A 25,694-nucleotide genomic window follows, 5' to 3' on the forward strand; every position below is an offset into this window, starting at 1 on the left:
GTGCAAAGGGAGGGGGATGTGAGGGCTATGGCTCCCACCACAATACAAAGCAGATTTACCAGATGCTTCCTTTAGACTTGACCCTTCTGGAAGCTTTGAGCAGGAATTAATTTTTGGCTGGGAAAAAAAAAAAGGTTGTTTCCCATTTATTGTCTGAGAAATTGAGAGAAGGGAAAGGGGGTGGGGAAGAGAGGAAGAGGAGGGGAAAAACATTGCCATAATTATACAGAGTTTTATTTATCTATACACATGTTTATATCTACATACACAATTTTAAATCTTTTGGACAATGTTTGGTAAGATCCAGGATTTCCTTGATCTACAGCAAAAATGCCAAGTAGACTAGTGCTGATAGTTGATTTTCCTCAGTGGTTTTAACATGGGAGGAGGGCATGGAGAGGAAATGGCTGTTGATGATTGACTGAGCTTCTGCATCGAGGTCAGTTTGCTTCTGCAGTAGTCCTTAGCTTTCTGAGGAAGGCTGCTCTTACGGCGTGGGTGCTGTGGAGTATGTACGCAGAGATAAGGCCAGGGCTCTGTCCCCTACCTTTGCCCAAGAAAGGGAACGCTTTCTGGGTAACCCCAGAAGGCCCTGGAGAAGGTAAGTGGGCTCAGGCTGTTGCTGCTAAAAAGCTGGTCTGCAGCCAGAGGCCAGCATGCCTGGGGACAGAGGGCTGGGTGAGTTGGCCTGGCAGTCCCATCTGCTCCAAGAGGAGCATCTGCGTTCAGCCATGTGCCCCCTTGGACACAAATGTCACTGCAGCAATGGCTGCAGCAGAGATGATAACATTTCTGCTATGTGCAGGCTGGGGATGTTGCTGATTCTTTGTCTAGCAGTTTTTTAATTTGTGGGTCTTCGCATCAAACCCTTGTCAGGCTTTACAAGAGCAAATCTCAGCCTACTTGTCAGCACGCGGTGTAGCTACATTTGCAGCTGGAATGAGGGCAACTTGCCAGTGCAGGCAAGGCCCACCTTGCTGGAAGAAAGGTGGTGGCCTCCTAAGAGCAGCACGGGGGAGAAAACTTGGAGGGGCCTGAAGCGTAGCGACCTCCTAAAAACAGAGAAAAGCACTGTGAAGCGGCAAAGGCTTTCGTCTAAAAGCAAACGCCAACAGAAACGTCGTTTTGTGCATTTGTAGGTGGGTGCACGGCGGCGCACACGTGCTACAGGGATGGGCTGTGATTAGTGTTCCCCGTGTGAAGGCTGAACGCCGCAGCAGGAGGTACGGGCCTCAGCCCAGCCCAGCACACCTCGGGCAGGCCTGGCCCCTCCGCTCCGCAGCAGGCATGAAATAGCAGCTGCCAGTGTTAATTCTTGCTAATGTGTTGCTCAGTGTTTTAGATTTGTTATATTGCTTGCAGGGCTTATATTACTTTTTACTGCTGTAAACATCTGATTGCTTTAGAATGGCCAAAACAAGTTCGTGGAAAAAATGAGGAATTAGTTATAATTTTATTGGGTCCTTGGATGTGTATTCTCTTTTTCTCTTTGTTGCTCCGCTCCATCCCTCAGACTTGGAAAACCTTCAAAAATCACTTGTATCCCCATCTTCATTTTTTATTCTCTTTCTTTGACTTCAGAAATAATTGAAAGGTACCCAGAGAAAGGCACTGTTTCCCTGAATGCATGCTCTATCTAAACTGAGCTGTTCTTCTAAACCCATTGGGCACACAGAGGTTGGCTGCTTAAGGGTGTGGATATGGTTTTTTTTGGAAAAAAAAAAGTCTTAAACTCTAATCTAATTGTACCTGTCTCTCCCCACTGGCTTGGGGAGACTGGCAACTGCAAAATTACACCAATACAATTAGTCCCATCACCGTCCTGTCAGACACAGTAAGCCAGCACACTGGCAAGAACTGCTAGTCTTACCTGTGCGTCCTGCTACCATTCAGCCTGTTCCACACAAGTGAGAGAGCAAAGTGAGTCTTGCAGTGCTGCCTTTGGATTTACCCTCTGGCTTACTCGGATTACTGACTCTGGTTTGCTGGCACAGAGGCAGCAAGTTACAAGGTTTTGGTGCTCTGAGGAATGCCTCATCCAAACCCTCTCGCTGGCGCTTTTTTTTTTTTTCACTGAAAGCAGATGTCTTGGACAGGCAGGTTTTGTTCTCCTTGAGGGTTTTATTTGCCACCATAAAGCCGGAATGGTCAATCTCTGTAAATGAGGCTCAAAGACAATGCTAGACTATATGGGGTAGAGGAAGAAATCCTTTGTGAGGATGGCACAGGGGGACCTGCAACTGTGCCCTTTCCAGCAGAGTGGCAAGAGCACTGTGCCAGCTTGAGATGGGATTAGCTGGGTGCATTAGTTTCAGATTATGTACCTTGCCTTCTGGTCAGACACAGGCAGATAATGTTATTCCCAATAGCAAATTAAATTTCTGTTTGTTTAACAATGTCATGTTATGGCTTCACTGTGAATGCATGTAAATACCCCCATGTGCAAATTAAACTTGCCCTGTGGGTGCAAGAGGAAGAAGCTCCTGGGTACAAGAAGCATATTTTGATCTTTGACAGTTCTGCTTGTTTGATGAGTGACCAAGACCTTCCATCTGTGTAACTTAGTTGAGATATCACAGCTATTTCCAGCAGGTGGCAGATGATAATCATGCTAGTAACCAAATGTGGGTACAAATGATGTGTTTTCCAGACTGTTATTCAGATATTGACTTAAATATACACATTATATAGTGGCTATAAATGTGTTTCCAACAGCAATAAAGTAAGATTGCATAATTGGAGCCGATTAGTAGTTACTCATGATAATATGTAATTAAATACTTGGGAATCAAGTGTGGTATGATTTTTTTTTAATTCAGCTTTGATTTTTTTATCTCCCAGATCAGAGAAATTGTTTCTATTCCAAAAGCCTCCAAATAACCATCTGCCTAATTGTGTTTCATGGTATAAGATTATCTTCGCTCCTGTACTGTGATGGGAGAGAGCTCCTCCATGCAGTCATGCCTGGATAATTAGGCGATACTTTAAAGAATTACATGCTAAAAATATAGCGCCAAATTGCACCACATTGCCTTTCCTAGGTAGCATCTTGCCTGCAGAATTGCTGTGCCTGAGTGGTACTACTGACTGGGGGAGAGTGTTTTTCAGATTAGCAGTCCCTAATGAGGACCGGATTTTGCTTCTTTTGCTCTTGTTTGTAGTTACTCACACAGATGAGTAATCCCAGTGGGCTCAATGGGAGCTATTCACAAAGCAGAGAGAGGGTGGCATTTGCAAGCTGACCCACCAGCATTGGCTTCAATGGGATTTTTGAGCAAATGGAAGACCACAGAACTGACCCATAGTAAACGCGTGACTACATGGAAAAGTCTGCTCAAGGTTTATAGCTGCATGTGGGATAGCTGTGTCACTCACGACACTGGCTGTGGATGAATTATGCAAAGCTTCCCAAAGTCAGCGTGTAAACTTTATAGCATCTGTCATATATTTCTTGTTCATAGCACATAACTGGGACCTATCTTGGAGGCAGAGAAGTGTTTGTTTTATGGGTGTTTTTGGGTAGCTCTTGGTAGTATAATCTCAGTGGCTTCCCTCTAGGGAACTGTACAATTGGGGTAAGAGCTCTCCTTGCAGTGCCCTCAGAAGAGATACTATTGGTACTGCTAAACTGAGGGGGTTTGAAGCTTTGCCTTGGAGGTGGAGAGTAAGGATGGGGTCCTGTGGTGTCAAATTAATTCTCATAAAGAACAGAGAAGACTGAAGATGAACTGGTGACAAAAAAGCGAGGAAGATAGGAAAATGATGATGATGGCTGCCAATATGCAATGAGTTGTGAAATATGGGTGTTTGTATGCCTGCTTGCATAACCACTTATTTATTGTAAACAGCAGTACCCAGTATTTTAAAAAAAGTAGAAAGTCCCATTGCTGCTCAGTTTTTCTTTCTCAAGATTATTTGCTGTTTTCACTTAGTAACAGCAGTTCCACAGAAGGCTAATGTGGGAGAAATTAGAATGGATGCATACTTACTAAACTGCAGTAAAATTCACCGCATTTCATTCTTGTACATAATCACTGTTAGTTTTTTTTCCTGTAAGATCTTAATGCAGTTTTATTACATGATAATCTTTTATGGAAGGATAAAGGGATTTGCTCCTTAATAGGAAAGTAAAGTTTACAGGCTCAAGTAAAGCAGATATGACCCAGAACACAATGCTTCTGCGAGCTTAACCAGAAGGTATTTCATGTTGGTAAACTTCATCAGAATCCTGCACATTCTTTGCTGGCTGCTGAAATGACTTGGATTTTAACATAGTTACATATTTTAGGAGGACACTAGACTGGCAGATTTTTAGAAATGATGAACAAGAATTAAAAGAGCAAAATGTTCTTTTTTTTTAAGAAACAGATTAAAAAAACATACAACATGAAAATTAGTTGTATTGTCTCAGCTATTGTAACAACCAGTTCTCACTGGCCCCTTTTTCCTGTAATTAAAGACATTTTTCTTTTCCCCCTTCTGGCCTTTTCCTGGTCCAATGTTCCAGCAACAACTAGCGAAAATGTGGTATTTTTTGAAAAGGCAAGTAGTAAGAAGAACAGGTAGACATGCTTTTCTTCCTGTACTCAGGGGTCACAGTGGAGATCTTTGCTTTCTTTGTAAAAGAATTGCAGTGCAATCCCCACTTTTCCTGCTTCTGATGCATAAATCTATTTTTATCCAGTGTGTGAGTGCACCATATGTGTATATATTGGTACACACACAGAGTTCAGTAACAGCTGTCTCAGTGGTGTCCACTCATTCCCATGTTTCTCCTTCAATTAAACTTTGTCACTTCCGTATTTTTGTGAAATATGTGCTTTCTTGTCACTGTTGCTGATGTTTTGCTAATGAAGACCTTCTTGTCATCGTTCTCTTCCTTTCTTTTTTTCGTTTTGTGTAATGGCCACAGTGTTTCTCTGACAGAGTGATTATACAAACGATGTCATTACTGTTTCTTCATTCTTCTGTAGCTACATCAGATGCAAACTCTTAGCCTTTGGAGACACAGGTAATCACAGGCTCATTCTTAATTTGCTACTTACATAGTACATTTCTGCCATACTTCACTATGCATGGAGACTGGGGAAAGGACTGCAGCCCTTTCCTGACCAGCTGGTTGGTTCTATGACTTCAGGAGCAAAAGAAACCAACCTACCACTATTTTTACTTACTGTGAAAGGTATCACTGCAACAGCTGAATTTACCATTCACTCAGGGAGTAAGTCAGAAGCACTACCAAAGACATCTTTGCTTCTCCACTCACTTTGCCAGGGATAAATGTTTATTGAGTCACCCTAGTCAGAGTAATCATACCATGCAGCATCTCTATATGGATAGTAGCTGCCTTTAGGCCTGGTATAGATATTATTAGTTGAAACTATCTATGTCTTCCTAAAATTCAATCACAGTATCTTGCTCAGTCATCAGATCATAGTCTTACTTTGTGTTACAGTGATATTTCCTTAGATTCGTCTTAAATATATTGTTCGTTCACATAAATACAGGTAGCAGCTTTGTGCTACCCAGGGGATAGTAGGTTCATATTTTCTTAATTTCTTGCATAATGCAAAAGGAGATTAGAAAGCTTCTTATATTCTGTTTCCTCCCGAGAGAAAGCTATCATGTAGATCAAGAGAGGAAATGATTTCCTTGCTTGGCACAAATGAGTCACAGAAAATGACCTTCTTTGTAGTCTAATTTAGACCCAAGAATCCTCTGAAGAGCTGATAATATAAACCCATATGGCTTGGATGAAGAAAGTTGGAAAAGATATTGTCATTAACAGACTCATCCACATTTTAAAAAGCAGCATTTCACTTTGCCTAGATTTTTTGATGAGACTGTTAGCAGCTGCAAACCTCATGTTGGCTGCACATGTTATCTGCAATACACACATACACATGTGATATGCTGCTGCTGAGGTTTCATTTCAACAATGAAGATATTGAAAAAGCAATGCACATTCTTTGGCTGTTTCTTATAATGCGTTTAACATCTTTAAAAATACATATTCATGTGAGTTTTGAAACATTGCCTTCATTTATGTTGTTGGACTGTACGGCATGTAGATTCGGAGGCAGGTATTTATTACAGAGGAAACAAAAAGGCTTTCAACCTTCTGTCAAGAAAACAAGGGACAACAGAAAATAAATTATCACACTGATACACGAAAGCGCTGTCAAAAAGCTTCAGCAGAAAAGGGCTGGGGTGGGAAACCAGAAGAGTAGTTGGACAGCACAGCGAGCCACAAATATAAATTTCTGGATTCTCACATGAGGAAGCTTGATTTATTCCATGGCAAAGAGTGTAAGGCAGTGCCAGCTTTTTTTCTTTTCTTTTTTCTTTGCTGTAAAGTTTTTTTTTAATTACTAGTTGGTTTTTTTTTCTGTTTTAGTGGGTTTTTTTTTAACATTGGTCTGTTATGATTGTTGCTAACTGATTCTGTAGGCATCTTGGTAGTTTCTTTTATGCTTAAGTGCAGAAGTTGGTGATACTTGACTATGTTTTAAAGGAAAGGCTGGGTTTATGCTTCAGTTTTGCCACAGCCTTCCTGGACATAGCCGTGCTCTTGGTAAAGCTAGGCCATCCTGAAAAACAGCCTGGAAGTGTAGCTGTGGATAAGCACGCACTCCTAAAGCTGCCCAGCATGCCACTGTGCCCCAGTCACACCTTTGGATCAAGCTGCTTTCTGCTCAGGTTGCATATGATCCTGGTCAAAGAATTTCAACATGTCCTGGCACATGGGGCTCTTGTTTTTCATAATATAGAAATGGGAGTCATGACAGTTTGCTTGTGTTTTTTTTTTTAAGCAACAAACATCAAACACCACACACCCTCGTGAGCACATTGCTAGCACAAGTTGCAAGCAACACCTGAAGTTAGGATGTGGGGGGCAACCATCACCTTAGATAACACGGTGAAGTTATGCTGGGTCAGATGAAATTAGATTTAAGTGTGGTGGGCTCTGACTGCAAATTTGGCTGCACAAAAAGGTGTGGGGAATTTATGTATAGCCTGGTTTTGGAATGTAGAACTGGGTTATGGGTAGATATCCTGTTTCCTGGACATAAAGGAGATGAGATAGATAGAAGCACGATGACTGTCTGAAAAGAACACAACTGCAAATTGGGAAGTACAGTCTGTTGAGTATCTGCTAAGAGTAACTCTTACAGCAGCAAATACTGGGAAGAGAATTGATAAATTGATTTTTTTTTAATGACTATTTTGGGGTCAACTTTCTGCAGATGAGGAAAGCTTCAGATGGGGAAATGAGGTCAGCTGATGTCCTTATGTACCAAAGGCAAACACAGAAAACAGAGAGAAGTGAAATATTTTATCTGAGATGTCTATAGTATTTAGAGCATGGAAGCAGGTTTCTCCCTGATGCTGTTGGGGAGAATTTATCAGTTCCCAGTGTCAGAGTGTAGAAGATGTTTCTTTGGTTACTGATTCAACACAAATACGAAGATAACATGTTTTTAAAGAGATAAGCTCGATTTGTGAGCTTGTTTAGGGTCAACAGATAGGGATCCTGACAATACGATCCATTTTCCTTTGCTTGTAGCTAAACTTCATCCACTTGCTTATGGCTGAAAGTCCTTGTTTCTGCCTGTATACAGCATTTAGCAGTTGTTTGCCATTCTTCTTCAGTGAGATGACTCAGTGGGCCTGTATTTATTTTGTGCAAATATGTTCAAGGTGTGCGCATGTGTGGCGAAGGAGCAAAAGTAACAGCCGTTGAACATTGCTTTTTATCTGTGAGCATGTAGAGAGTGTTAAAACAGACCGGTACAACATGTATACTCCAAACCTGTTTGTTTGGCCCATCCAGCACCTGAGAGGCAACAACAATCTGAGTCAATAACCTTCTTAAAATGTGAGCTCTCTGATCAGCATTCTTGTAGCTTCTGTTTAGGCTGCTGCTTGTGCTGCCACTTGTCCAGCTGGAAGGTGAGACAAAAATAGGGGAGTCAGAAGTATTGTGACAGGTGAAACGGGGTCTATGGTGAAGAAAATGCTAAAGGTCATTAGGACAGGGAGCACTGAAGGTATCATGGGGGATACAAAGGACCAGTGAGCTGAGGAGCTGAAGTACTGCAGTGAGCTGGGAGCATTATGGAGAAAAGATGACACATGGTAGGTGGAACGAGGATAATGTAATGAGATTGCAGTGGACACTGGGTATACTGCAGTGAGGAGGAAGGAATTACGGCATGGATCTTGGTAAATGGAAGGCTGTGCTTTACAAAATCCCTTCAGAGTCTTGTGCTATAAAAGTATTTTTATCAAATTACATATGTCACTTGGCTATGCAGACAAGGAGAACACAGTAAGTCAGGCAGTGCCTTAAGACAACTCACTGCTGCCTTTTTTGGCTGTGAGCTTGCCAGTTTCCTTCAGCATTAGGCCCATACCTGTGTTGGAAAACCCAGATGCTCCAGGCTTTCCTACAAGCTGACTTCCACTGCCATTGTAGCTCCTTCCCATGTTTTCATTGGCTATTATATATTTCAATATCTCACTTTTTTTTTTTAACTAAAGGGAATTCATTATGTGTTGTACCTGCTATGATTCAAGCAATGGTGGGCTGCCCAGTGGTATTCTTCTAGCTTGCCTGGGCAGCTTCTTGCCTAGAGACTTCATACCACATGTGACTGACTTAGGATTTGCCTTCTGATTTCTTGCTGTCCTTTAACAGTTTGGTTCTTCCAATACTAGGTTCTTAATATATGTATAGATTGTCCTTAGTCTGTTTGCCTTTCTCTAACTGCTGAAATTATAGCTAGACTGGGAAAGTATTTGATGGTGGGTTTTTTCCCCCATCTTTTTTTTTTCCTGTCTTTTTTTTGCTGCAGGCTTGAGAAAGGGCATTTTGTTGCGCTTCTTGGATGTGCTGGACTCTGATGCACCTGTGCTGTTCTGTGTAGGGATGTTCTAAGCCTCCCCAGGGGATCTGTGACTGTCTGCACCAAAGGTAATTTGATTTTTTTACTTTTTGAAATAACGTAATCTGTAGACCTCTACTGAACTTTGTGTTCTACTTTTGCCAGGCCTCTAGGGAGGGAGCATTTCAATTACTGACTTCACAGACCCAAAGTTTGGCGCCGAATACTGACACAGGTCCTGCTTCTTGCTGTTTAATGTGTGATCATGCAAGCCTGAAATCTGGATTCCCTGCTCTTCTCATGCAATCAGGTAGAGCGAGCTTTGCCGCTGATCCGATGGAGCCCGGAGACAGACGGGCCTGCTCCCAACGCCCAGACGGGTTTGTTCGTTCCATATGTGACTCCTCTTCCCCGCTAATGAATGGGTTTCAACCCGAGGGCATCGCAAGTGCCCCTTCTTCAGGGCTCTGTGGGAGCGAGGGCTTGAACATCTTTCCCTCCCTTTCGCCACGACGCGCAGGCCCCGCGGCCGCGGCCAACGGCTGCTCCTCGACGGTTGGTCCAGGCCGGCACTGGAGACAGGCCATGGAGTTACTCAGCCTTCCCCCTCCCCCCGCTGCCACCCGGCAGTCCCGGCGAGACGGGGGGCAGCCGCGGCCGGCCCCCCACGGCCACCTCCCCGTCCCGGCGCTGCAGGGCACGGCGGCGGGACGGGGGGAGGGCGGCGGCGGCAGCCCCACGGCGGCTGAGGGGGCGGCCGAGGCGCGGCGCGCGCGCTCCGCAGCTGGGCGGCCGGCCGGCGCGCGCCGCGCTCCAGCTGTTGCAAAGCACCGCAATACTCCCCCCCGTCTCCCCGGGCACCCCGCTCCCCCTCCTAACCCTGGCAGGCAGCGGTCCAATGAGCGCCGCGGCCGGCTGCCCCACTGGCCAATGGGGGGACGGCGGTGGGGCGGGGGTGGGAGCTGCCAGCGGGAGGGGAGTGGGGGGAGAGGCGGGCGCTTGCGTTACCCTCCGCTCGGCTCGGCTCGGCTCGGCTGCTTGCTCGCTGGCGGCAGCCCGATCGCGGCGCGCTCGCAGCCGTCCGCTCGCCCTACTTCCCGTAGCGGCGGAGCAGCTCGCCTGCCTCCTCCTTGTCCTCCTCATCCTCCCCGGCCCGGCCTGGCCCGGCCCTCGCGTCTCCGCGGCGGCGGGGCTCGAGCACCGCTGAGCGCCAGGCACGGCGGCGGCACCACCACCATGGCGGTGGAGGAAGAGGGGCTGCGGGTCTTCCAGAGCGTCAGGATTAAAATCGGTGAGGGCGCGGGGTGGGGGCGACTGGCAGCGGGCGGGGAGCCGCCGCTGGAGCGGGTAGTGCCGGTGCGGCGAGGCACCCGGCTCCGGCCGCTCCTTCGCGCTCCGCGTCCCGCCGGGGCGGGGGGTGCCCGCGGCCCGGCGGGGCTCCGCGGCGCCTCAGGCCGGCGGCGGGGATCGGTGCCGTCAGGGGCAGCCGGCCGGTTGCCCGTGAGGCCGCCGGGTGCCGCGGTGACAGGCCGGCAGCGCGGTGCGCGTCCGGCTGGCGAGCGGCGCCGGCGGGGGTCCGGGCGGCGCAGAGTATTAGGCGGATTTTGTGATCTATTTATTATTTTTTTTTCCCTTTCCGTTGCTAAGCTACGCGCTAAAAGTTTGAAGGCGGTCACCGAGTCTCAGTACTCTGTGTCACGGGCAAAGCGGGTGCGAAATCGGCCAAAAAGCGGCGGTGGGAAGGAGCCGGTGCCTCAGCCCCTCGCCTCGGTGAGCGGGACGGGCTGAGGCTGCTGCCTCACGGCTTCCTACGAGTCGCCTTTGGAGATTCGCTCTTCTTGGTGTTGATCGAGTTCCAAACCACATTACTAGAAAGTAAGCGACAGATGTCAGCGTGCGGATTAAACTCTCCCTGGTAGAGTTCTGCGTGTGCCGGCTGGGAGGGACACCCCTCGTTTCCCTGAGAGAATCAAACCCGTACGCAGAGGGAGCGGTTTGCCCGCCTTAGATGGGGCATGATGCCTGGGAGCTGGAGGGGAGTGGGAGAGCTGAGCGCCGGACTCGCAGTGGTGGGTACTAAGGGAGTTGGGCTTGTAGCTCCCTATTAACGCTCTTGAAAAATCTCCTCTTGCATATCCGTGTGTAAAAGCATATTTGCAACCACCGATTGCCGTGTTCCATAGAACTTGAGTTTGCATAGGAAATCTCATTATTAGATAGTGGCATTAGCATTTCAAAGAGACCATTGCTAGGATCTTTTCCTTATTAATTGTTAGCAGGTAGTTTAGTGATAGCAGATTTTAAGAAGTAAAATTCTATGATGTAAATTAAAATTGCGTGTTGATTCTGTGTTCTTTTATACATCCAGAAAATAGATTCAGTAACACTATGAGGTATGGTCAGAGTTTTGTTTTCTGGCTCTTGTCAAAGAGGAGAGGGGGAGAAAAAAAAGTCTTTTTGCAAGGGAGAAATTCGGACAACATGCAAGTTATGCTATTGCAGGTTGTTCCTATCTTGTGATTTTTAGTGAAAGGAGTGTGTACACACATCTCATGTATACAGTGATGACTCTTGGATGTTTGTTTTGGGTTTTGTTTTTGTTTTGAGAAGAAAAGTGATGTTGTCATACCAAAATGGTTGATGTCACTAGAGTGTGGGAATTCTTTGAGTGGTAGAAGAGATCAAAGATAATAACAGCAGCAAAAGACTTGAGATTAATCTCATTAAATCATGGACTAAAGTTAATCCTGCTGCTGACTTAAGTTATCAGAGTCCTCATCGGAGCTAAGCGTTTGATTAATGTGCAATATTGCAGTAAGGATTCCTGCTGCCTTTTAGCATGGATAGTAAGTAGGAAAAACTGCGTGCATAACTGGTACACTGGTGCTTCACTTTTGCCTTCTAAACGGAAGGTTTTTACTGAATGAACTGCAAGAATAATGCCAGGCGCCCAGGTTTTCTACTGTAATACAGCAGAGGGCGGTGGTAAGTACGCACAAAAGCAAGCTCTTTCCTTCTGCTCGCTGGAAAGTATCTGAAGGCATATTCATCAGCTTTTGTGGCAGGAGCACACGTTTCTGTGATTTGTTTTTGAATTAAATACCTTTTTGTAGCTGACTATCTTTTGTGAAATTTGTCAGAAAAACAGAAATGGCAGGATCGCTCTGATTGGTTGAGGGAGTATTTCTAATCTAGCAGGCCTTGTAAAGCAATCTGAATCTTGAAGAAATTGTGTATGGAGAGTTGCAGACTCCCTGAAAAAAGAAAGCTGTGAGTGGATTTGAAAGGAGAATGTGAACCTTGGAGGGACACTACTTTTGTCAGCTATTCCCAAGAGTGAATTTGTCTTTTAGCAGTTCCTGTTCACTAGTATCTTGTAAGTTTTTATCTTCTCTAGTGACCCATCTTTTGACGGGTTAAGGGATAAGTTATTTGAGGACAAAGGGATAAGTCATTTCCCATGTTGATTTGCTTTGATTTATCATGCTCCAGAAGTGGCCAATTCTGTTCTTCGGGAGCTTCTTTTGTGGCCAAGATCTGACTGATCTCTGACTTTCAGACATTCTGTGCTTGATCTGGTAAGGTGCTTCCTTCTCTGTAGCATCTTTGCTGGCAAATCATGAATGAGGGCACTGATATACAAGTATGCCTCAGTGTAAATCTCAAGAAGTGTCAGGCTGATGTTCTGAAGAATCAGTGGAAACACACTGTGAGGTCAGGGTGGGGCACCCATGGTGGCATGCCTTTCTTAATAGAGAGGCTGATGCAGTTTGGAAGCTTCAGGCTGTGCAAAACATCCATAGCCTAGAGATGTTTGAATGCCCTAATGTAACGTATTGCTATGGCCGAGTCTTGTCCTGTATGTCCAAGAAGCTGCAGGTAAATGAAGGCGTTTTCTACTGCTGTTGTAAACTTGTTCTTTTGAGACTGATGGGTTGTGTACACTCAGCCATATTTAGCTAGATGGATAATTATATACCAGATCTCCTAAATGCTTCCCCATTCTGAGTAGTGTTGTTTCTAGTCATGTTTGGATTTGACTTACGCCATCTGCTTCATCTATTGGAAATGTGAACCTTTGAGCTTCTTGCGAACCTGTGTTTCCATCATTTGGTCGCAGTGCCAATGATGTGCTACTTCCAAAAAATCTCTCATTGTGGTACTGAAGTTGTGGAGCAATGGTATGAACTCTGTCATTGCGGGTGGCAGTGTTAAGAGAGTACTGAAAGAGCTGGCGGAGGAGCTTGCCAAGCCACTCTCCATCATTTATCAGCAGTCCTGGTTAACAGGGGAGGTCCCAGAAGACTGGAGGCTTGCCAGTGTGACGCCCGTCTACAAGAAAGGCCGGAAGAAGGATCCTGGGAACTACAGGCCTGTCAGCCTGACCTCTGTACCAAGGGAAGATTATGGAGCGGTTGGTCTTGAGAGTGCTCACAGGGCATGTGCAGGACAACCAAGGGCTCAGGCCCAGCCAGCATGGGTTCATGAAAGGCAGGTCCTGCTTGACCAACCTGATCTCCTTCTATGACCAGGTGACCCGCCTAGTGGATGAGGGAAAGACTGTGGACATTGTCTACCTGGACTTTAGTAAAGCCTTTGACAGTGTCTCCCACAGCATTCTCCTGGAGAAACTGGCAGCTCGTGGCTTAGACAGGTTTACTCTTTGCTGGGTGAGGAACTGGCTGGATGGCCGAGCCCAGAGAGTTGTGGTGAACGGCGTTAAATCCGGCTGGTGGCCGGTCACAAGCGGTGTTCCCCAGGGCTCGGTTCTGGGGCCGGTCTTATTCAATATCTTTATTGATGATCTGGATGAGGGAATCGAGTGCTCCCTCAGTAAGTTTGCAGATGACACCAAGTTGGGTGGGAGTGTTGATCTGCTGGAGGGTAGGAGGGCTCTGCAGAGGGATCTGGACAGGCTGGCTCGATGGGCAGAGGCCAACTGTATGAGGTTTAATAAGGCCAAGTGCAGGGTCCTGCACTTTGGCCACAATAACCCCATGCAATGCTACAGGCTTGGGGAGGAGTGGCTAGAGAGCAGCCCGGCGGAAAGGGACTTGGGGGTGCTGGTTGACAGCCGGCTGAACATGAGCCGGCAGTGTGCCCAGGTGGCCAAGAAGGCCAACAGCGTCCTGGCCTGTATCAGGAATAGTGTGGCCAGCAGGAGAAGGGAAGTGATTGTGCCCCTGTACTCGGCACTGGTGAGGCCGCACCTTGAATCCTGTGTTCAGTTTTGGGCCCCTCACTAAAAGAAGGATGTTGAGGTGGCTGGAGCGTGTCCAGAGAAGGGCAACGAAGCTGGTGAGGGGTCTGGAGCACAAGTCTTATGAGGAGCGGCTAAAGGAACTGGGGTTGTTTAGTCTGGAGAAGAGGAGGCTGAGAGAAGACCTTATTGCTCTCTACAACTACCTGGAAGGGGGTTGTGGCGACGAGGGTGTTGGTCTCTTCTCCCAAGTAACTAGTGATAGGACAAGAGGAAATGGCCTCAAGTTGCGCCAGGGGAGGTTTAGATTGGATATTAGGAAAAATTTCTTCACTGAGAGGGTGGTCAGGCATTGGAACAGGCTGCCCAGGGAGGTGGTGGAGTCGCCATCTCTGGAAGTGTTCAAAAAACGTGTGGATGTGGCGCTTCAGGACATGGTTTAGGGGACATGGTGGCGCTGGATTAATGGTTGGACTTGATGATCTGAAAGGTCCTTTCCAACCTAGTGATTCTGTGATTCTGTGTGATTCTGTTACTGTGCTACCTTTTGTCCAGTTTCTGGTTTCTTTTGTGATTTGTTGAATTGAAAGAACTCAATGCCTGCCTACTTCTGCTCATGTCTGTTGCAAGGAAGTAACATATAGTAGAAAGAAAAAAGTGGTATCTGTGTTAATGAATGCACTGTTCAAATGTCTATTTGAAATTGATTTATTTTGGCTTCCCATAACTGAAACTGTTGTCCTCTTGTCTTTTTTTCCTTTATTGAAAATTATTTTTACCGGAATCCCTTATACATAAACAAAACAATGTGTCATGTAAGACTAAACAAACACTTCCTATAAGATTGCCGCTTTGAGGAAGTGTGCAGTGCTGATATTTCCATGAGTCAGTGTTTCAAAACCTGAAAGGAAACAACATAAGGCTCTATGGCTGATGATTGGCTGGAAAAACTACAAAGAAAGTCCTTCTGCTTGACAACATGACTTGTGTTGTGCTGTTAATAATATTTAATAAATATACTGTGCTTAATTGCTACTTTTTTTCTCCTTAAATGGCATCAACTATTAAACTTCCAGTTGAAAAAATAAAAGCTCATATTCAATCTTTCCACTGTGGAAGGCTGTATAGTGGTTAGAGGAGAACTTTCTGACAGATCTTACTTTGTGAAATTATTTATGCCTGAAAAATCTAAAGAAACAGAATTCATTTGTGAATTCTCACTGTAAAGTAGCAAACTTCCCATGTGAAGTTTCGTACTCTTGTATCTAGGAGTATTGGGCTCTGCTCTAAAATTGTATTTTCCTAGCGGTAGCAGGGCTTACTATAGAGGTTAAACTGTTCCATGGTTTTGGGATAACAATTGGGACAGGAGGATACTGCACATAAAGAGGCTACCAGGGGCTATAGTATAACGAGGAGGACCCCGTTGCTTATCGTTCTGTTGACCTCAGAGATCATAACGGTCCACTTGCACACTGTGAGGGCTTGTCACAATTTAAGACATTCATAAACTTCTATCATCTTTAGAAAGGGATGGACCTTTTGTGATTACAGGTGTTGAGGTCATAGTCTAAAATGTAGGACTTCTGGCAGCATAGCCTCTCCTTTGTAATGTGATCAGAAGCACGAAGCTGTGAAATTTTTGTGATAAAGGCTGGCTACTGCTTGATGTGGGTTGGTGCTCTGCTCACAGCTTACCCCATTCAAAGGGTAAATCTGACATTTTCTGAGAGCTCAAAAACCTCATTTACGTTGTGATGGTCCAGTTGACTAGATGAGGATTGCTGGTCTGTACACTGTGCTGTCTGACTCTTAATTTTGCTGTGCCTTCTTTACTAATTCATACAGAGCTATATAGTTTAACACATTGTGAAAACAATTGAGTTTTTCTTTCAGAAACTGAGAGTTTTGGGTGAAGTCAAGTGGAGTATTTGCTTAAGTGCTAGTATACTAGTGTTTAAGCAGGTCAATTGCCAAGAGAAGATATTTACTGCCTTTCTACCATTAAACTTGATATAGAATAAATGTTTGAGAGATGCCTCTGCATTTCTGTAAGGTTAAGGAGGAACCATTTTGTCTCTGACAAACTTAAGGCCTCCCTTAAGTCTAATAATCTTAAGGTTGATCAGGGAATCCATTTTGCCTTGAGAAGATGTCCCTTTTAATGTTGTCTGTTGGGATTTAGTGCCTTAAGTGGTTACTTGTAGAAGTAAGTACAACTAAATATGCTCACTGCATAATGCTGTAAAAGGATTTATGCCCATTTAAATGGGGCATAAGGTTATTGAATAGATATTTTTAGAATGAGAGAATTTTTCCCAGGTACCTATCTCTAGATAGTTATATGTAGTAGGAAATTACTATTGAGGAAATGTAAACTGTTTCTTATAAAGATAACAGTGATTTTTCTAGTGTTTTAAAGTTCGTGGACCAACAAGTAAAGAATGGAAGAAGAGTTATTTGCATTTCACCCTGAATGCATTCAAGACTTCTCAAGATCATTTCTGCACATTAAAAAGTTAACAAGTACAGCTTAAACTGATGTTGCGTAGGTAAAATAACGTGGCAACTTATGTTGTTATTGATTGACTGCAATGCTATTTAAGGCTTGAGTCTGACAGGCTGTGGAGGGTGCAGAATATATTATGCAGATTTTTCACCGCTGGTTCAGTACTTCAAACTCTGCTAAATTTGGTGGTTGTTGTGTCTGACTGACTTGTGTTCAGTGTGCTGAATGGAAAAGATCTGGGACTGGTGCTATTTCTAGAGGAGGAGTGCTGTGGCTGTTCATGGACTGTCAGGAGCAGCCATGGCTGGAGCAAAAATGGAGACCAAGGCATAGTTTCTGCAAGTGAGAGAAGGAAACAAAGGTAGCAGAGGAAAATGCTTCAGTGAACTTAGTTTTGAAGAAATGGAAGATGCTTGTGTTTGGGGCTGCCAGCCTGACATCAAATTATCCATAACTTAACTTTCTTTTAAGTAAGAAATGATTTATATATGAGAGTGGAAGCCAATGTGGCTTGGCTTTTAAGAGTGTGTAGAGGTAAATTCACAGGAGTGAAACCATTAAATAGAACTGTTCAGAGTCTTTGATGTCAGGAAGCAAACTTTCTGGGGTTTTTTTGTCCTCTTTTGGAGTTAGTACATTTGAAAAAAGTGTTCTCTAATCTCTCTCATGAGAACTAATAGTGTTTTCTTGTCTTCTCATTGAGGTGATTATCTGCTGGTCAAAGTACCAAGCGCTCTTACGTGAGGATGTTATGTAAGCGCTGGGTATCAGCTTTGCAGTTTTCCAGAAAATGCTTTTGAAAACTTTTCATTGCATTGAACTACTCTTCAGACTGGGTGGTGGTTTTGTGTGAAATTATTTTTTTGTAATTTAATTTAATATTTTGTTTTATTATTATTCTTTGAAAACCAATTTCTATTTCTGATGTTACTGGGTTAGGTAGATCCTCATATTAGCTTCTCTTCCTGTGTTCTTTGTCTCTCTTCTGCCTGATGCTGTTCTCCTCCATGTTTCACATGTTGCTTTGTGATTCCATTCTCATAGGTGTAGTCCAAGGCATGGCATCATGATATGCTAACCCAAATTAGTAGCTTGTTGCTGCTGAAAAGGCAGGTCTTGCTTTTCCCCTTCCCTACTCATCTTGCTCCCAGCTATGAAACAGTCTTGCACTCCCCACCCCAAACACACCTGCTTTTGACAGTAACAACAAAACAACAACAACTCCAGTAACAACAAAAAAATCCAGTTCAATTTGCAAAGCAGGATCAAAGAATGCAACTTCTTTTTCTTGTCAGGTTTAGTTTTCTTCCATTTTAGTGAGCTGAATCTGTGCACTCAAGTGAACGTCAGCAGTGTCTCTGGGCAAGTATCAGAAGCTTGACTGGGAGCGTGCGTGTGTGGGAAACCAGATGGAGGGGACAGCAGATGCATCCCCTGCTTTCATGTCTGTGTACAGGCAGTGTCATGAGACTGCTTGAACCTTTCTACACTCTTCAGTCCACTCCCCTTCCATAGTACATGTTTTCTTGATGATGCTGTATTTATTAGTCTCCAATATAGACTGGCTTGGCCAGCTGCTCTGGAGAACAAATGTTAAAACTCCAGCGAGACCACCAAGAGGATAGTCTGACAAACTGATATATCTATATCTCTGACCTTCCACCTGAGAACTGCTTGCATCTCACACTCAGTTCAGGAGCCGTAGCTGCTTATGAAAGTTTAGATGTTTCAGTTGCTAGTTGATTGTTAATAGTTGCTAGTATTTTAGTTAATACTCACGCATGCTGCCCTGCTTCTCCATCACACACTTGTCTTAAACTGAGGCACCTAATGTTGATTATCATGTTTATGCTTAAACAGACCTCCCCGCCCCCATTTCTTTGCATCACAGCAAGATTTCTACTTATGCAGATAATGCTTTAAAACACTCTGTTATCATACAAAGCCATTTATTGCACTGATGCTCCCATTTAAGGAAGACCTTCTCCTGCAAACACTGAAGGGTGCTGCCTACAGCAAGATTAGAAAATACAATTTAAAAAAATCTTCTAGAATAACCTAGTGTATACTGTCAAAGGTAAAATTCTTGGATCAGCTAAACACTATAGACTGCAAGTGGATCTTCAGGTGTTCCCTTTATGCTTTCTTGGTCTCTGACTGATGAAGGACTGACTGATCTCCATTACAGGACTGTAAATTGTGAATAATTCTGTCAAAACCAATAGTTACACTTCTGTGAGAGCTGAATTAAGTCTTTGAGCAGCTTGTGTAGCAGTTTTTCTCTCAGAGGGTATGGGGGAAAGGATGAGGCAAAATCCACTTGGGGTTGTTAAGGAGTACTTAGTACCTCTCATGTTGTGATGGTTTACTTGTGAGAAAAACCTCTGCAAACTGGCGTGTTTGGAGAATAAATCTTACTGTTTCCCCGTGTGAGAGCAAGAAGCCTAGAATAAAGACAGAGGATTGTAGTCTTGTCTGAATACTATAAAAGATGTAAATGTCAGACAGTTATATTACAATGATTTCAGACCAACAAATATTCAGCCGAATATGTAGAAGAAAAATATTTGTGTGTGCCAGTGGACTATTAATGTATCTGGGGAGCAAGTCATTCAAGGCATATATTAATGCTTAAAACATGCACTAGTACGTCTTAATGTGTTTTTAAACCTTCCAGTGCCAGAGATTTATGTATTTTGTGGTTATATCAAGGAGAAGCTTGAGATATGCTTGGAGTTAATAACAGGTGATATTTTATTGAACTGAAAAGCTGATCATAGACTTGCACATTCTGAATAGCTATCTTCTGATTTTAGCAACATTTATTAAACCTAATGAAGTATCTGTTCTTTAGTAGTGCCAGTTTGATATCTTCAGCATAGTGGACTGGTGGCTGAATTTAGGATCCAACTGAAAGCTTTGTTTTGGAAGAAAACCAAAACAAATCTAACTTCCTTCCTCTCCCATCCTAACCTCTACCAAGGGAAAGCAACTTCCCTGAAACTTGACATGTTGTTTTCCTTCTATAGAAGACTTTCTGGGTGAAAGTTTTGCAAAATGAGATGTGAAGCTTCAAAATTGTTAAGAATTGGATTTTTTTTCTATTTTTGTTTCTTGAAATTTTTCATGAATCGTTGCCAAATGTAAAACACTTTAAAGATTCAATGGAAAGCATGAGGGCTTTGAGGTTTTTTTCCCCTTTTCTGCCTGAAAGGGAAAAAAGTGTAGTGTATCTGTATTTTTGAGGTCTGTTGAGGAAAGAACAAAAATTGAAGACTTACAGCCTGGTCTGATTGGCCTAACTTCTTAGGTTTATTAAGAGTTCTGCTCTTTGGTTTTCATTACAGACTTAATAAGTCTTATCTTTTTTTCTACCTCACTAGACACTGGTGTGTTTGCTTGTTATCACCTCTCAGGGAGCATTGGGGCAAAATGAAGATCGCTTCATTGGTCCTGCAACTGAATGTTATCGTCCTCTACTTGCTGGGGTGTGTAACTGTGTGGGTGCATCACCATTAACTAAAATGGATTAGTATGATGTGATGGTAAAAGGGAGAGTGTTTTACTTTCTTTATGAATGACTGGTAGGTTTGAACTGGTAGCATTTGATGCAATGTTTAATTTGCATAAATATTAATGTACTTTTATAAGCTGGTAGTAAGTGGATGAACATTAGGTGAAGCATCTCAATTTTGCCGCATGCAATAAATTAATGAAAAGCCTTGAAGTTGGGAAGAACACCTATTTCTGCAATAAACATAGTCTGTGTTCCATAAGATGCATGCTTAAGCTTTCTTTTCATCTTTTACAGTGACCTTAGGAGGAAATAAACTTGTCTGTTTGTCACTGTACTTGTTACTCAGAGATTTCAAAATCTATTTAAAAGAAGTTTGCATTGAAAGGCCTGAGTTTGATGTTCCAGAAAAGGAACGTAAAACATTAGAGACATTGGGTTACATGGAGAGCAGAAGGATATTTGAACTCGTGAAGGAGTTCCGCTTCCAGTGTTTTTAATCTAGTGTGGTTAATTTTTTAATTTATACCTGTAGGAACAAAGTTTTTGAGTGACTGAGAACTTGTTTTTTAGCAATTTACAAATTTAAATTGCCATTCAATTCCAGTTACACAGAAGGCATGTAGTATAAATCAACTTTACCGTTTTTTATTTTCCTTGCTTTCAAGTTTCATTCAACTTTAATATTCCAAGTATTGAAATACTGATGACTTGAAATAGTTACAGTTGTGCTTCTGTTATGGCTGCTTATACAGAGTTCTTATATTAAAAAAAGCAACTCCAAAACCCAGATGCACTGATAGCTCCTTAAAAATAGGAGAGAGGGGAAGAAGTTTATTTTTACTACTGTTTCCAATTTCTTCTAAAAATATTTCTATTTACAAATTGTTTACAGCTACTTGCTTTTGTTCAAGAACTCTAGAAGAAAGCAGTTAGTGGTAGCCTTTTACAAGGCTGTAGTTGATTTTTTGCTTGTATTTCTCAGCTGGTGTTAGAGTACATCTGGAATCTATGAAATTCCTTTCTTTGTTCCTCATTTCCTGTTCCATTCAGTACTACAGTGCGGCGTTCTGAAAGCTGTTTCTCTTGGTATCTTTTTCTAAGTTGTGTGTTTTAAAGCATTTAGTGAGTTCTTAAAGGTGGTTGTGTTTCACAGTGTAGTTGAACTACATCATGAAACTTCTTAGATGTTTTGTTTTGATATTTCAATGAAAAACAGTTTAATTGATTTTTCTGGAGGTCATTCAGCTTGTAGAATTGTAGGAAGGAGGGTGGTAGAAAGAGAAGAAAAATCTGGTAGATAGTATAAAAGCTCCTTTCTTAGTTTCCCTCTCTCTCCCTCCTTCCCATGCCCAGGAACAATCACCAGTTTGTAATGGAAAATTAGATCTATTTTGCAGGAGACACAGCGTGTGACATCTTACACTTGCTTTTAGATCCTGGTTTGAAAAGCTGGTTACTGCTACAGAACACGTGAACACAACCTTGGAAAATTGAGCTCTGATAGTATGACACAATGTGAGAGTCCTGTGTGTCTAAAGCAAAAACAATTAATCCCTTCCAAACCAGCAATGTTTAAGTTAGTTTTACTGATTGGGATCGCATTGTCCCAGATCCCTAGTAGTCACTAAAAAAGCAAGGGGATGCAGCGGTCTAACGGAATTGCTCTTATTTTTTGTAAGATTGTGTTTTATTCTAAGAATGGAACACCTGAAAAAATTGTGATTTTATGAATACTTACGTATCTGAGTGGCTGCCCCAAGTTTTCCAGAACAAATGGAAGTTTATAGTTCAGTGGTTGGCTGTTCTGTTGTTATCATTTGCCACCTGTGAGTGCTGTTTCTGAGATCATAGCCTTGTTCTCTGCATGCTCTCTGTAGTCTTGAAAGATCTGTAGTGGTACAATACATGTTCAAAAGCTGCTTCACGAAACACCTGCTATTAAGATGAGGCTTGCATTATGAGCATTGTTTCTTCTCTTTATAAATGCACTAACTGTTTTCCCTTCCATTGTTGAATAGTGGAATATCTCTGAAATGGCAGCATTTGCTCTCATGGAGAACTTAATATTAGGGAAATCCTTATCTTACTTTTAGCTGCCTCTTTTAATGCAGTTTAACAGAGAGAAGCAAGAATGCTAGCACTGTGAGACCTGTCAGTGCTCTACAGATGAGAATTTCAGATCTGCTGACTCCAGTTGTCTATCTTCTCTTGACTTTTTTTTTTCGGGTGTTCCTAACAGAAACTGTATAATTGATTATATTAAAAAGAATTGTACATATGGGTAGTTGCACATTTATTCCATGTCTTATAAGGAAACCAGGGGAAGTGTTACTTGTTTCCCACGAAGTATGCAAAAATAGTGGCAGAACTGTGAAACTCCAGCAGTAGTCCGAAATCTGTCTTTCAGTGGATCATGTGTGTGCAGTGTAAGATAGCACACTTTTTTCTTATTTTAAAGTTTTCAAGTCCTCTGCTGTTATATAAAAGTAACAATACTGCTCAGTGTGCCTGCAAATTGGGTAGAACCAAAGTTATTTTGCTCTGTAGGTGATTATTGTTACTTTAAGGCTGTATTGTGCTCTGTTGCAGGGAGGCAATAAAGGTCCTAGAAAACTTGCACCTGCTCTGCTCAAGTCAGAGGGGAGCTGTGTTCCCTAAGTTTTGTGCCCTGCATTGACTGTCAGTAAGGTCCTTGTCTTTATCTATGCAAATTCTCAGTAGCCTAGACCAAGTCTGGTCCTAGAGACCTCTTTCAGACCATGTTTCCCTGCAGCACTGGGACATTAACTCCAACTGCCTCCATGAACCTAATGGTTAAGTTCTGACTTTGATGTGAAGTATTCCCCAGTAGATAAGCAGAAGGGACCCGATAGCTATTTCTGCAAATGTTCTCTGATCTGTTTTTGGGAATTTGGAGTCGCATTTTGTAGTGTAGATATTTGACATTTGGGACCTTGGCTGATGTTGCATAATATTCTAATGTCAAGTTAAGATACCCAAAGAACCACACTTGTGCTCTGTTAGCGTCTCTTGACCCAAAAGTAAGGTAGGAGTTGACCAGCACTACTCTTATTTCTGTAAACATTAGTCTTACCCTGTGTTTGTAGATTGTTCTACATAGTTAATTTTGCTGCACACTGTTAGCCAGCAGTCCTTGGGTGATTCTGCTTGACCAGTGTGAACACCAATGTTCCTACTAACAGTGTACAGTACTTTAAGACAGGAGCTCCAGGTAGTTGCTTCAGAATAGGCTTAGACTATTAGTGCTTCAGAGATGATGATGGAGAAAGGAAGTTGTGGTCAGTGGTCATAACTCAACCTCTGACTAAAGCTAGGGGAACTGTTTATGCCTCTTCCTTCTTATATTGAAGTATAGAGCCACCATTTGTACTCACCGGGGTGGTGCCTGCAGTGGACTTCAGGAAATCGGTATTGCATGTTAGGGTTGGAAGGAACAAGATTTCAAGGTAGTGTAAGTGGTATACTTTTATTTTTTAGGCCTACTAAGCAAAATTGCCTGAGAGAGGGGAGGAAAAAGAAGGCTAATTTTTATTCAGACCAATGCTCCCAACTGTCTGTTTTTGAGTGGTGAGGCAGAAGTTTTTGACAGGGAATAAGAAGTGCCTAGGGCAATTTGGGATGTTGCAATAGAGCAAAATAACTTCAGTAAAAGTGAAGCTCTAACAGGCTGATAATTAGTGTGTTTTGACACCTGCTTCTGTGACAGTGTTCCAGAAAGTTGTGGGTTTGAAAGGAAAGAGATATTAACTGAATGACTTTTAAAGTCAGCTCCAGTATTAAATGTAACCAATCTCTGTAATAGTCTAGTGGGAAATGTTGTATATGTTGTCATTATTAGAGTTTCCTGATAACACCTGCAAACTTTTTGGTATGCAAACCCTGCTTCTGGTAATGGGAATTGGTGATCTAGTCCTGTGGGTAACTTGTACTTCATGCTCTTGAATATGAGCTTTACTTTCTTGTGCAAAGTGAATCTTTGGAACTGAAAGTGTATTTTTCTCCTGGTCCCATGAAATCTTACTCGGGTATAGTTATACCATGTCAAACTCCATGTCTTTTTTTTTTTTTTTTTTTGGTGGATGTTTGATTTTGGCAGTAACCAGAAATACCAAATGCTTGTAAGGTGGGGTCTATACTTCATCAGTACCATGGACACTGCATTGGGAACCACATAGGAGCAAATACTTTGCTTAACAGACTGTGCGGAGTGGCAGAATGAAATGGGGTCATGCATGAATATCTTATCTAAGAAGGGCTTAGAACCAAATATGAGCTTACATGTCTCTGAATTAGTGCCAGGCTGCGGGTATACCAAAACTCCTCTTGTACTGCACGGGGTTAACTAGGTTCTTCAGAATGTGACCGGAAGAACCCACTACTTGAAGTGACTTGCCTGGAGGAAATACTGGGTACAGGGCTAGGTCTGATCCCTTGCTGCTCTCCAGAACTCCAGCATGTGATATGGGGACAGTAGTTTCTGCCCACTGCCTCTGGGTGGGTAAGGAGTGTTCAGGCAGAAGCTCAGCATAAATAACCAGGTGGAAGTGATAGGTAGTGAAAGCCAGCTCATGCAAATGCAGGGTCTGTCTCTGCCCCCCTCCCTTTCAATTTGACTGAACCCTCTGAGCACCTGTAAAACCAGGGAAGGGAGAAATGACCTGCAGGGATCTTAAGGGATGCTGTGCTCTTTAAGGTTGTGTTGAATTTCTTTACTGAAAGAGTAGTCAAACATTGGAACAGGCTCCCCAGAGAGGTGTTGGAGTCACCATCACTGGAAGTGTTCAAAAAACATGTAGATGTGGCACCTGGGGACATGATTTAGTAGGCATGGTGGTGTTGGGTTGACAGTTCGACTTGATGATCTTAGAGGTCTTTTCCAACCTTAATGATTCTGTGATTCAGAGTATGGAGTCAGTCACAAGGCAGGACCTTGTAGTTATGCTTTAAAAGTGGGAATTTGGTTCCCTTTGTGCTTTTGGAGGAGGCAGTGGTGGTGATGTATCAGTGCTTATGTTGTATCCTAGGTAAAGCATTTGGTAGTCTTTGGTGTCACGATGAAAATGCTAATGTATTTTGCAGTGTACATATCTTCTAGGGTATCAGGCTGTGGGAGACAGAATTGGGGATATTTGTCTTAGGGCAGGTTGGGCTTGGACAGAAGCAAAGCACAATGAAGCGTTTTAGTCCAGTGCAGGTGTCATGTGCATTTATTTGATATTTCTTTTTGCCATCATTTTGGAAATGGATGCACACTTCTTTTTTGGTGTTTTACCCTCTGAATAATTTTCCCCCAAGTTAGAATTTGTATAGTGAATGAGGCTGGGCATGGCAGGGAGAAAAGAGTGTCTTGTGGTGAACACGTTTAGACAAACCACATGGGGTCCATGCAGCTCACCTGCTGCAGACGTCCTTTAAGAGGAGGACCAGTCTGTTTTTTGGCCAGTAGTCCCTGAGAAGGTGTTTGTTGCTTCTCTGTCCTCTGTCGTACACCTGAAACCAACTGTGCTGGGGTGCTGAGCCTTCATACCTGCAGGGAAAACTGGGTGTGGGAAGGATGAG

General features: G+C 43.2%; 1 protein-coding gene across 1 annotated transcript in view; it reads left to right on the forward strand.

Annotated features, from left to right (window-relative positions):
* Nucleotides 1-9,251: 9,251 nt before the first annotated feature.
* Nucleotides 9,252-25,694, forward strand: part of RASA3 (RAS p21 protein activator 3) — a gene marked incomplete at its 3' end in the record, with an annotated part of 141,050 nt that continues 124,607 nt past the window's right edge. Inside the window, exon 1 of the mRNA XM_082013618.1 lies at nucleotides 9,252-10,179. Within this exon, the coding sequence (XP_081869744.1) occupies nucleotides 9,306-10,179 (874 nt within the window). The 5' untranslated portion in view covers nucleotides 9,252-9,305. The remainder of the gene's footprint in view (nucleotides 10,180-25,694) is intronic.

Source organism: Phaethon aethereus, assembly GCF_964289735.1.
Source record: "Phaethon aethereus genome assembly, chromosome: 1".
NCBI classification, from domain to species: Eukaryota; Metazoa; Chordata; class Aves; order Phaethontiformes; family Phaethontidae; genus Phaethon; species Phaethon aethereus.